Consider the following 14,004-nt stretch of genomic DNA (forward strand, 5'->3'; position numbering starts at 1 on the left):
CTGGACAAAATCCCAGAGAAAATTCAACAAAGTCTCACCACTCTAACAGGGATCGGCTGTAATCTTATCTTGCTCCAAATTTCCATTGAAATTTCCCATGCCCCCAGAGAATGGCAGTCAAACGTGATCTGCAGCTGCATTGAGTCAATTTCTAGGTAAACAATGCCAGATGGACGTTCGTAGCTACACAGTGCCTCATGCTGTTCTCCCCACTCTGCTTTCAAATTTAAACACACTGTCCAAAATGCCAAAAGTCACTCACAGCTCGAGCCAGCGTCTCAACACAGGTAAAACTCACCAGTTTTACAACATTGCTGATGTCCACCATACTCCCTCTACAGTATAAACCATTCCTTAGTTATCTCTACAAAGGTTAATTTCAAGGTGCCAGTTTGCTCACTTCATACCTTGCTGCGTTATTTGTATCTCAGCACTGCCTGTTCTCTCCCATCCAGCATGACTAGCCAAACCATGAAATCTTCTTGTAAATACCAACTTCAATCTTGTTGACAACAAAGTCCTTTCAACTCAGCAGCCACCCTCTAGATCTGCTGCACAATTTACGCTGGCCTGCGAAAATACCCTGGACTGTAGGCTGTCTAATAAGTAATCAACACTGGTGGGGCTACCAGGAGCAATCCTTTCTCTCAGGCTTCTTATAGGCTTCAATCTTTTGTTTTGTAGGCCAGTTGCTTTAGCACTTCCACAAGTTTCTTATTTGTTTCTTGTACCTTCCGCGTAGTTTCTTTTGCGCTTGCTGCCAGTGTTACGAACAAGGATTTAGTCTCATCGGTTACAAAAGATGTAGGTTTATTAGGTTTAGACCAGGTTACAGGTAAATCAGGCAAAGCCCCAATAGGTTCAGCATCCTGCTGATCAGCCCTTCTCATGTCAACTGTCCACTCATCCATGCACAATGCTCTCAACTTTCCAACCATATCAAACCAGACCTCACTCACTAGAGGAGCAACAGGGAACATCAAGACTGTGGGGTGAATGCATAAGAAAGCAAGAGGCCACAACAAATAACTATTGCTGGCACTATCTTGCGGCACCCTCAAACAAAGCATTGCAGTTGTTTTTCTTCTATTTTGTAAGTGCCCCCCACATAGGTGACAATGTAGAAACTTGTCCCTGCACCACTTAGAAACCTATAGTTGCCTGAGTGAGTTCCAAACTTTTCTTTGGATGATTTGGTAACAAATATCATTTATGTCCTGAAAGAAAGTTCAAGAAATCAGAGGGCCTGGTTTATTGTTTCATTGCTCTCTCTCTCTGGCATGCTTTAGACTCCCATTCCTTGCTTTGAGAAGATCCTTCCAGTGCGTACCAGTCCATGATAACTTTGTGTTTTCCTGCTAGGAATGTAGGAAACCCACTAGAAGAGACTGTGCTTTTCTTGTCTTTTTCGTTGTTGAACTTTGGAGGGGTCTTTTCAGGTGAGAAGAGTTGTATTCCCCCCAAAAGATGCTTATTCCCACCTGACTGTGTCAGATTTTACCTCCAACATCTAATGAAATTATAGTCTATCAATTCCCAAGACCACGGATTCCAGCAATTGGGGTAGTACCCTTAACCTTTGGTGGGTCACTACTCCTTCATATCCAAATATATCAATCACAAGGGATATTATCTTGGGTTCCCTTTTATACATTTTACCCCACCCTTCTGCAAGGTCCTGTGGCATCGGTGTTGACTAGCCAAGGTTTTTCTGCATCCACTGTCAACCAATCTACTAGGTACCAAAATCTGCTCCACGTACATAGGTCCTTGGGTGGTCTATTCTTGATAGACAGTTTTGTGAAACCTTCCTTCATTGATTCTACCAAATATTTTTCTACCTGTCGATATGGACTATTGCCCTCATTCTCCACAATTGTAGCACTGGAGCCTGATGTGGGGTACTCTTCCCTGTCCCATTCCTCATTGGAAAACCAGGATTGTGACTTGTCTTTTTTGTGGTTGCTCTATGGTCATACATTGAGCTTCTCTCATTGACCCCTCATGCTGGTAGGCAGTAGCCATATGTATGGCTTTCTCCAATTAATGGCAATGGTGCTTAGTCACCCAGTGCTGCATCAGTCCTGGCATAGATTCCAGAAATTGTTCTAAGATGGTCCCATCTTTTTCTCCTATAGCACTCTGGCGATGCTTTATTTTTCCAAAATGAAACTTTGGATTGCATGTACATAGTTTTTTGCTATCCTGAGGAATGCCCATGTCAATTTCCTTACAGGGTGAAAACAATGAGTGTTTATCTGTCAGTATTCCAGATACCAAATATGAAGAATTGCTAAATCATTTGGTGTGTAGCTCCTGAAGGAACATCCTTTTTCTTAGGCAGGAGCGGACACAATTCTTCATTCAAAGTATGACAGTCTGGGGACATATCTGAAGGGGGGACCCAGCTGTGTAGGGAAGCGTTCCGATGAACGGCGAGGGCTTATGTTGAAGACTCCTTTATCAGAAATTAAAAGAAAAAGAGAAATGCGAACATGGGAAAGTATCCGTAGTGGTCTGGAGGGAGGAGGTCACCTTAATTCAAGTTCACTAAGCGATTTCTGAATGGGCAAATGATAGGAGAAACAATATTAGCAGAAACTCTGTTTTCGTGGGTTTGGGAAGTATTTTGCCACCCAGCGGTGCTGTCCCAAGTCGGGGGCACTGTGGTAAGTGAGACACAACGTTTTCATCTTTAATTTCATGAATGGAATGTAATGCATTCTGCTGTTTCTGTGCTTTTCCAGGTTGAGGTCTTAAACCTCCATTGTACATTTTGTCGGAGTTTGTAATAGTATTTTTAAATTTAATATGCATCTCTTAAAAATGTTATTTAATCAATGGCTCTTTATCATAGTGATCCTTCTTTAGTCTTCTCGTTCCCTATCTTATCTCTCTTTCAACTCTTTTAATTTGGATCTATGTGTGCATTGTTGTTCTTTATGCAACATCCATCCTTTAGAATAAATCATAATGTTTATGTTTATTTTTGTAGTTGGTAGTAACCTATAACTTTTATTATTTATGTTACACACACACACGCATTATCTGTGTGTCATAATATGTATATATGAATGCCAACTTATTGACCTTTCAAATTTTTGATTACCGCCTGTTTTTTTTAATGTTTATGTGGATATGTTTTTATTAAAAAAACTGCAATAAAACAACACTACCTGTCCAAGGTTTATGCAATCTGGTTGCAAGAAATTCTATGGAAAGGTTAACAATTACAGTGAATAAAATATATCCCACATGGCTTGTGTCCAAAAATTGTCTCACTGTTGAATTACTGTAAATGGGAGATGTGGGAATTATGAAGAGCACTGTGCGACTGTGTCACTAATGCCCATGCAATCTATCTGAGATCTGTTTTTCAAATAACAAAATTAATTCCTTGCATTAATGTTATGCCACAGGCGGTGTAATTCTGTGTTCTTCTTATTTTTCAGGCCACTTATAAGCCTCTGCTGAAGCAGGTGTTGGAGGAAATATTCCACGCAGACCGATCTGACAGCCTCGATATTGAGCACATGTCTTCAGGCCTCACTGACCTTCTTAAGACCGGGTTCAGTATGTTCATGAAGGTAAATGGCTAACAGATTTTCTGTGTAAGGTTGTAGTCCGAATTACCCTGTTAGGTGCAGTATTTAAAGAATTGAAACGGTCCCCAGGTAGGTATAATAGCGAAATGTCTTAAAACAATTTGGAAAAAAGGTACAATAGATCTTTAATACTCAAGAACGATTTGTCTGGGTTTATAATATGGAAAAAAGTATTCTATGTCTGGGATGTATTCTTCGATATTCATTGTTCTAGAGAATTTGTAATAGGGCACTTCTATTTTTGCGTGCTTGTGTAGCCATCAGTGTAAAATGTGTGATTCTATCTACATAACCAGAGAGTGTGCAAGGAATATTGATGCCGTGGACAAAAATGCACTATTGCTTGTAAGTCCCCTTCACCTTACGAAAGGACTCTATTTGCAGCTCTCAGCTGCAATATATTGTTTTTTACTGCCCTTTCTGGTGGCGATTTAAACCACTAGCTGCCTTAACTCACCAAATGGATACCACAACCCTGGACATTACACTAAGGGCCCAATTACAACTCTGGCGGTCTGAGGACCGATAGACTTATGGTGGTATAGGGGTAGCGGTCCAGCTACAGCTGCACTAGTGGTCAGACCACCCCATTATGACTTGGGCAGTCGGACCTTCATGGCGGCAGATGCCGCCAGGGAACCGCGATCCCTGCAGTTGGCACAGCAGCCCACAGGCTGTAATATGCTTGGCGGGATTGCCTTGGTCCTGCCAACCATATTACGAATTTACTCTCCTCCATGGTTTTCATGGAGGTTCTACCGCCATGAAAACCGTGCCAGAGAGGAAACAAAGGGGGGGGCCTTGGTGCCTCACGCCCTGTGGATGCACACAGGGAGGCACATGTGCCCCCCTGTGTACATGCACACCAGTTCCTGCACAGCATGGACCTTACAGTCCATGCGGTGCAGGAACCTTGTGTGACATTCTCATTGCTGTGCCTTTTTCGTAGGCACTGCCGCCTTTGAAAGAGGCACCGCAGAGGGAACCGCCAGGCCGCCTGCCAGACCACTTTTAATTTGTAATCAGGTGGGCAGATGGAGACTCTTGGTAGTGCGGGGGTACAGCGGTGGTGTGCCACTTGCCCCTTTATCGCCAAAAGTCGTTATCGGCCCTAAGTCAGGTAAAGTGTGGACTTTCAGGATGGCTCTAGTACATGTGAAGAATGTGGTCTGAAGCAGCCCTGGCTCAATGTATGAACTGGTACTGGGTGTGTGTCTGGGTTCTAGGATCAGGACCTGTGAAAGTGTGGTGTTCCTAGACAGTGTTTAATTTGTATAAGAATAAGTGTCAGGAACCAAAGTTTTGGTCAGAAGCCTATGGCTGGCACTATTGAATGTCGGTATGCCAAATACCATGGCCGCGTAGTCCTGATTTCACCTCCTGCCTCTTTAATCCACCAACAGACACTCCCTGCACCTTTATCTCACTCTTAGAGGTTCATTCATTCATTCTCCCTTTTCTCGGTTCTCCTGTCTTTCTAGTCTTCCTTCATTCACCCCTGTTTGTATTTCACTGTCTTGTTCTCGGTCAAAGTATGATGTCGAAAAATAAGTGCTGCTCCCCAAAAGTGAGTGCTGATGGGCCCCTCCTGCGACCACTGGCTCAAATTAAGCACTGATGTACCATTGTTATTGGATCGCCATCCAGATCCACTTTATGCCCAAGTGACCCCAGTAGATGAGTCTGTGCATGACCTCTGCAGTCTTTGATGTGTGTGTGTTCTTATTGCTCAAAAAGAAAACATGCAGTGATATAAAGCTCTAAGTGAAATATCGGAGATATTTCATGGTTTGTAAACAATGGCAAGGTTATGTAAACTATGCATCAATAATATGTGGCAAAAATCTGAATTAGGCAGCACACCTTCTTTATTTTCATCCATTTGAGCTAGAAATGTTTTTGCCAAATATGCAGGGTATCTGGCAAATGGTGCAAGTCCTTAATTATGTGGTAAAGGATACCGCCACAGAGTCACATAAATGCACAGGCCGTCACTACTGTCCTCTGTTTATCAATAATTGGAATTGAGATGTTTAGGTTTATGTTTAATGACTAAACTCTAAACCTAAACATCGTAATTCTAATCAGTGCTCATTGTTAGCTGCACTTTGAAGAAAACAGCTTTTTCAAACTAACATCCCAAAATAAGCGTGTAGTGCTAAACAAATGTACAACGGGTAACTTGTAAAATGGTCTTGTATTGCCACTTTGGCAGTTCTTGTGACATTTACTAATTTTCGACCTCTTGGATTAGTATATCACCAGAATCCCTTGATGCCCATATTGGACCATTTTACATGATTATCATTTATGTATTATCTAGTTTGTATGTATGGCCTCACAGATTACATATTACGATTACTTTACATGGGCAAACAACTCTCCTAATAGTCAGGAGGGCTGTTCAATGGAAGTTTACCTCACTGCACATATTTAACCCATGGCATCCTGGGTTGCAGGGATCTGTTGAGGAACAGAACTATGCTTGGGCCCATAGAACATCAGCATGTAGGGACTGAGTCCCCCTACACCTCAGTATTTATGAGCCTGAGTCCGACCAGCTTTAGTGCCTCAATTGCTCTCCTAACCTTTCCAGAGAAACAAGTGAATTGGCACCCCAGAACACAACACTCTCAGCACTCTCAGGAATCGCAGTACCAGTACACACCCTTTCGCTATCTCACTGGTACTCGTCCATAATAAGATAAACATGAGACATGAAGGAAGTTTATAATATTTATTTATACTATCGTGCTCTAAGATGCAGATTTGCGCAACAATTAGACAACAGATGCATATCAAAAATATCATTAGCATATTTAACAAGCCATATACCAAAATAGGCCTGTCATGTTTTAAGACAGGTTAGCCTAAACCCAGCCTCCCCCTTCTACTGAAGCTAAATGATGATATATCAAAGATCTCTGAGATTAGTGGCGGACCCCGTTCCTTACCATACAAAAGTGGATGTTCTACATCTCAGCTGACGCAGCGCTCTTGCTTTCGGACCGTGCCTTGTCCTCAGTGTGTGCTCACAAACAGCAGCTGCACTCTCTTGTTATGTCTAAGTGCTAGTGTCGGGCCAGAGAGAATAACAAGAGGCATTGTTGTTTACCCTTGTCTAGTGTCATCAGACCAAATCCCAGGAAAATAACAAAATACGAAAACATGTGCAAGTTTATGTGTGAAAATACATTGTGGCACAAAGTCAAGCGTGTGATGTAGTAACATATGCAAAATAAAAGTGGTCTACAACGTGCACAGTTAGGGAAAAGTACAATGGTCCATGCCGGAAACACACGATACTGGGTTAGGTTAAACATATTTTGATAAAACAAATAACTCATGAAAACATTGTTGTGGCGCAAACCATATATGAAGATGTGCAGAATATATTATTACTATTGGTGATGGAGGGACATCATGACCCACTCAAGACTTTGCCTCTCTCAAGTCATGGCCCATGCCCACACTCAAAATGATAATAAATGCATAGTATTAGCATTTTACACTTCAAATATGCATATTTGCTTTATATGGGATCTATATAACCTTACGAGAATGGTGATAGTTTAATCCCTAATAGGGTAATGGTGTAATAGTATTCTCATCTAGGTGCAAATACAAAACAAGTTACTTATGTAGGTAGAACTCGTCAACCTATCACAGTTCCCTACCTTTCGGTGGTAATTTATCTTGATATCAATATTCAATGTGTCTCTAAACCAACTGGAAAGTAAATAGATTTTATGTTGAGAATTAATATGGCATTTTATAAAGAAAGTCTTCATATGCTGCCCAGGCCAACAATTTATTTGCCCAGCCGCAGATTGAATATAGATATGTTGGTAATGGCTTCTGCCTGGAGAAATGATCAGCTACTAGTGATACATGAAGTAGCTTCCATATTGGTGCCTATGACGAGGGGTGCAACAGATCAAACACCTGAGATAACTGTATGGGGTGGGAGGTACATTACACCATGCCCCTTGTTTTAAGTTTGGTGATGGCATATTTATGATTTCTCTACTCATTATCATAACACCAAAACGTTTTCTTGGGCATCTTTTACAGTGATTTCCAGGTTGGTTTTCCTTTATGACTTTTTTTTTTTTTTTTAAAACCTTTATTAAATTATTCGCAAAAAGTACAGGAGTAGACCTACAACCACAGGGGCCGGACACAGCATTTAGGAGATACGTATAAGAAGGTCAATAACACCGCTTTTCAGCCAGCAACCCTGAGGTCTGGCAGCGGTACAGGATATATGTTGCATGTGACACAATTCAAGCGCAAGTTATTCATAAGGCTTTCATTTTGCATTTAACCCCACCCTCCCCCCCCCCAAGACAAGAGAAAGAAGAAGATACAGGATATCCGGAGCCACACATTCATAGATATGATAAAAGTGGGCAGGTGCAGGAAGGCAGTCGCGGACCAACTAAAAGGGGCAGGAAAGACGCAAGCGCAAAAAGCTCAAGGAGGGTAAAGAACCTGACAACCGATATCCCCTCGACGCCCCCCACCCTCAGACCCCGCCCACCTGTATACTCCAGGATGAAACTGAAAGTACTGCTACCGGACACTACAAGAAAGAAAGGGCCGTAGAACAAAACAAAGGCAAAATAACAAACCCCCCACACACCCTCCACCCTGCACCCCTGCAATGGCTACGGCCTACCCCACTAGCAGCGTGCCTGTCGCCGATAGGAATACCCTAAAAAGAGAGAGAAAGAGAAAGCAAAGGGGCCATAGAACAAAACAAAGGCAAAATAACAACCCCCCCCCCACCCTGCACCCCTGCAATGGCTACGGCCTAACCCACTAGCAGCGTGCCTGTCGCCCAGAAACATCCCTAAAAGAGAGAATAGCGGAGGAGGAGAAATAAAAACACACTCCCGGACTCCTTTAACCCCCACCAGATGTAACCACCCCGAAGCACAGTGAAAATAGAATGCAGTGAAATATAAAATCAATCCGGGGAAGTATGGTACACACCACCCGACTCTCGTACAGTACAAGTCACAATCTCAGCAGCGAGGTAAATTGTTATGCCAACCCAGAAAAGACACAGGTTAACCCTGGCCGGTACGATTATTAACCAGAGCACTTATAATCCAGACCACAACAACAGTGAAAGTAGCAGAGCGTTCAAAAAAATTCAAGTCAATACGAGCGAGTCGAAAAAGGGAAAAAATTGCACGGAATCCACAATGCAGATGAGAAAAAACATGGGAGGATAATGAAGCTCTCCGAGCACCACTGGTGATCCTGGTGAGGCACTCAAGGTTGTCCATGTCGATGTTCAATGGGTTACGGCTCAAGCACGGGAAGCTAACAATGTTCACGGGTGCGCAAACCATCCTGTAGGGATCCGCAGCGCCCACGGAATCCGGCTTCCGCACAGGGTCCTCGAAGTTGCGCCCACAATGGTCAATGGGTAGTACAGCCAGTTGAAATAATGCCGAGCAGTCTCTGTCCGACACCGTCCACTGATGCAGACAGTGCCCGACACTGGGCGATGATCTGTGAGTGGAGCGCCCCAATGGCCGCCATTACGGCGTGCAGCGATGGTGTGCCTTCTGTCCCCTCCATCTCCTCTCACGAAGCGACAAAGCAGGATATGAACCCCGGAGGTCGACTACTCCGGGGTAGCAAGCACAGCCTGAGCAGACAACAGCAATGGGCGCCCTCACCTCCCGATTTCTACGCCTTCGCTGCTAGTTAGGGCTCCGGTCTGTCACCCCCGGAAGGCTTACGATGTCTCCGGGCATCAGTTGCAGGACCGCAGCAAACAAAAGACCACGCTGCGGCGTCTGCGGTGTAGACAGGATATTAAATCGCCATTGGAAACGAGGAAAATGTGACTCCGTTCGAGAGACCGGACGAAGCCCAGAGGCCAAAGCCGATGTTGTTCAACTCCAGCCTGGGTGGGTTGAAAATCGAAGCCCTGGCTTCCACGCTGAGTTAGGCCGAGATTGAAACATGGCGTATCTTCGTCACCCGATAAGTTAAAATGTTCGGGATTGCACCTCCAGAGTCAGTATCTCCTCGCACACACGGGAGTCTGGTGTAGAAGCAGGATAAATTACAGGATATACGAGCTGCTGGCAGAGGTCGGCGGAGCCGGGAGCTTATGCGGCCATCTTGTTTCCCTGCGTAGCTCCTCCTCCCTTTATGACTCTTACACAGTGAAGCATATCAGAGGGAGAGACAATTTCTTATCACCTAATTCAATCCACATAACAGATCTAATTCAAAGTAATTTGAGGAAGTTATATACCATAATTGTGTCTGCTACCATATATATGTAAGTAGATTACATGTACAATTAATATATAGAGAGTAGCTAGTTATTCCTTGTTGGGACGAGAATATCTCCTGCATGGTGCACAATTGTTTTCCTCTGGTCTGGTAGTATCTGCAAGTATCTTATATCCTAGTTTCTGATTTTGGCCCTAGTATCACACTAATCTAGAGTCTGAGCAAAGGCCCAGGCCTGTCCCTTGACAGGAAAGAGGTCCTGGACTTGTCCTGTTATCTGGAGGTGCGCACAAAGCGCACCCTCGTTTTATCGACAGTAGACTACTGTCCCTGTTGTGGGTTTAGCAGTTAGAGCGATGGGTGGCAACATACTATATTTTGTGAATCCATATTGTGACCAGACCGTTTTATCTGTGTTATTGGTGTGGGGGCTTCCTGGCCAACTCTTGCAAAGTTCTCTTTCCCAGATCCTAGCGTTAACATCCTAAGTCTATGCTGTGCAGTTTGTGTATTTGGTTTTGTGGTACATGCCTTGCGTGTATGAGTGAGCCAGAGTATTTGATGCCTTTGGGTTGAATTTTGGAAGCCCCGGACATGACCTGTTTTGTGCTCAAGAATGTTTTCCGAAATAGTGCAAGTATATTGCTGATGTTCCTGAAAATGGAGGGAGGAGTATAAAACACTGAAGTTGAAACAGAGTAGATACGCCTACTTTAGAAATTCGATTAGGCCTTTTAGTCTTCCTGTAGCACTGCTATTTGGTATTTGGTGGGTGTGAAGGGTGGGACTGTTCTGGCAGAGGCCCTAATCTTTCATGGAATCACCAATATCTGCAATGTTGCACAGTTCCCTCCCACAAGCACACCCATATATTGCAGCCTGCACAATCACAACACTCAATAGTAGATTGCGTATGCAAAGTCCTTTCCCTTTCCTTCTAAAATACAACCTCACCATTCAACACCAATGTCAACATTGACATACTGCTTCCTTTATCATGAAACCAATACCCATTCTGGTCTTGTTCCTTCCATTCATATAAAAAAAACCCGATGTAGCATCCTGTTACACCTACACCATATTCCCTTTTGGTCATGCATTCCCCAGCCTCCACACACAAACCTGGTGTACTGCCTCCTTTCACACTACAAAATATACACTTCCTGCCCACCCACTCTCTGAAAAACAAGCAGATTGTACCCTGCCTACTGACACACTGAAACACACACTACCTGGTGTCCAGCTTCCTCATTAAAAACACAAAAGATACACAAGGCCTGGGGAACCAGTCATCTTAAATGTTTCTTGAGTAGGCTGTCTCTGTAATTTTTTACATAATCTTTACCTCAGGACGAGAACTCTCATCCTTAGGTAGCACACGACATAGGATTACTCCTCACACCATACACCGAGGTTTATGATGTGGGCTACAACTCCCTTGTGTAAAGGAGGAGAACTTGGAGTGTTTTTTATGTTTTAGGGTCCTATGTGAGCTGTGGGTGGGGTGAAGTTTGCAAAGGGTAAAGTAGTGAGTAAATGGAAGGAGAACTGCATGTTGGTGGACTGAATAATGACCTTTTCAGTCTCCCAAGAGATAGATCAAAACTAAGGAAGGAGTTTAACTTAAAACCATCAATGGTGATAAGTCAACATGTTTTTGCCTGTCTTCTGACCCTGCAAGAAGGTTCTGGGCATTTTTCATAACTTTAATAGTCACTCTGCCCTATAATGTGTCATGAAGTGTGTATACAATGTATAAGAATAAATACAAACAGTGACCCTTAATGGTTGTAGTAATTGTCCACTGTCACCTGCAAGAAATATACAACAATACAGAGACATCTATTCATTGTCTCTCACAAGCTAATAATAAGTCAATGACAAATGTAAGTGTTGTCATGCATCATGTGAACACTACAAAAACACAAGTGAGGAATTTGTGTAATCTGATAGGTATACCATTGTAGTGTGCCTGTGCTTACCCATGATAGTCAGTTGTTAGGCTTCAACTCTTACCCTTCTGACTGAACAGTGAGCTGTAACCCACACCATAAACCTCAGTGCATGGTGTGAGGAAGAACCCTAGGATGAAGCATACCACCTAAGGGTGGGTGAGGGCTCTCGTCCTGAACAAAACTTTCTGTTACAAGTACAGAGACAGCCTACTCCAGGGCAATCTAATATTATTGGTTCCCCAGACCTTGTCAACATTTTGTGATTTGGGGAGTGATGCACAAATGGTCAGTTAAACACGTCCTGTTGAACCCTGTGGTGTGTAGTCCTGCTTCCCCATCCATTCAAAATACATCTCAGCTGGAATCCTATTGCCCCTTCTTAACAGACTCCATGTGGTATTGTCATTTTCTCAACCCTCTAAAACACAGTTCAGCCTGGTCTCCTGCCTCCCTCTTGCCCTGCATAACACACCGAAATGTATCCTACCCTCCCCAAAACTTCAAAACACACCACACCTTCGTAGGTCCATTACTGAAGAAACTATAACTTGAAGCAGATCAAGTGGTTGATTAACAACCTACCTCCCAATTCACATATTTTGGAAAACTCATCGAGGTCTGCCTGGACCTTCAGGACTCCATTGAAACAAACTGTGTTCTCCACCCGTCACACTGGGGTTTGAGCTATTATAAGCATTGAACTGATTGTGGTTTCAGTAAGCAATGAATTGTGACTAGTGACTGCAAAAGGTGGCAACGTTGTCTTAGTGTTGATGGACCTATCCGTTTTCTTCAAGACCATTAAGAACTATACTGTGGGTGATTGCCAGTACACAGTGGGAATCCATTGATAGACCTTAAAATGGCTTACCGCCCGATTCATCAAACAAAATTGCGCTCGCAAAGGGCCAGATTCTGAGAATCTGGCCCTTTGCAAGTGCGATTTTTGCATTTGGGATTCAGCATCCCAAATGCAAAAATCGCTAATTGCGATCTCGCAATTTTGCGAGGAATTACATTTAAGGAATCTCTATTTGAGATTCCTTAAATGCAATTCATCATCCAAATTCTTTTTTGCGAATTCGCAATTTCTGGCCGCAATTTACCGCGAGGTCAGACCTCGTGGTAAATTGCAAAAACTCAGAAAAATGCATTTAAATGCATTTTTCTGAGTTGCATGTTACATACACACATGTCCTTTGGACATGTGTGTGTGCAACACCTGTGTAGTATTTCATTTGAGGGGTGCTACAGAGTGTCCTTTGGACACCCCTGGCACCATTCAAATCGCTATCTTATTTGCGATTAGCAAATTGCTAATCGCAAATAAGGAATACTCCCCATTCATTCCTATGGGCCTTTTGGCCCATAGGAATGAATGGCGAGTTATTCCTAATTTGCGATTAGCAATTTGCTAATCGCAAATAAGGAATATGTAGGAATCGCATTTCTTTATGCAATTTCTACATGAATCCCGTTTTGCGAGTCCTTAATAGCGGTTCGCTATGAATCACAATTAGGGGCTCGCAAAACGGTAGAATGATGAATCAGGCTGTTAGAGATTTCCTGACAATTCGTGCTATGCGGGTGTCTTTGCCAACCTGTATGTAATCAGTACACAGTTTGAATAGTGATTGTCTGCAGGGGTCAGTCTTTTCACCTGGCTTAGAGTAGTGGACAGCTGAACGTACATAAGCCACCTTAAAGTCAATGGAAGTGAGAAAGAAATTCTTCTCCCATCTTTACAATAACTCTGCTTTTTGATAAGATTTGTATGGCCTGCATTAATTAGGAAAGGTTCTTCCCCTGCAAAGGTGGTATAATATCTCAAAATAGAAATTGATATTCAGCTGACATCAATACACAAATGAATGTTATAATCCAGACAGGAATTCTTTTTTTATTCAAATATTAAGGCATCCGTTATATTTATTACCTAATCTTGCAAGGTCATTCAGATTAACGGATTTTTTTAGTCACGCCTTGACTACTACAATGCATTATACTTAGAACTACTACAGAAATCAACTCATGAGTTACAATTGGTAAAAAATCTCTGCCTCCCACTCCATAATGAAGCTTAAATGTTCAGAAGTTCTCTGGACTGTTTTAGTGGGGCAAAAGCTAGGATCCCCTGCAGAAGCTGGTACCACAGTGCACCTAAAACAGAACCTTTCGCT

The 14,004-nt window shown here is 43.0% G+C and overlaps 1 protein-coding gene across 1 annotated transcript in view; it reads left to right on the forward strand.

The window, feature by feature from the left end:
* The window catches only part of SCFD2 (sec1 family domain containing 2), a 1,876,913-nt gene that overhangs the window by 1,715,130 nt on the left and 147,779 nt on the right, over positions 1-14,004 (forward strand). Inside the window, exon 7 of the mRNA XM_086962651.1 lies at positions 3,453-3,587. Coding sequence (XP_086818777.1) covers positions 3,453-3,587 — 135 coding nt within the window. The remainder of the gene's footprint in view (positions 1-3,452; positions 3,588-14,004) is intronic.

Source organism: Lissotriton vulgaris, chromosome 3_1, assembly GCF_964263255.1.
Source record: "Lissotriton vulgaris chromosome 3_1, aLisVul1.2, whole genome shotgun sequence".
Lineage (NCBI taxonomy): Eukaryota > Metazoa > Chordata > Amphibia > Caudata > Salamandridae > Lissotriton > Lissotriton vulgaris.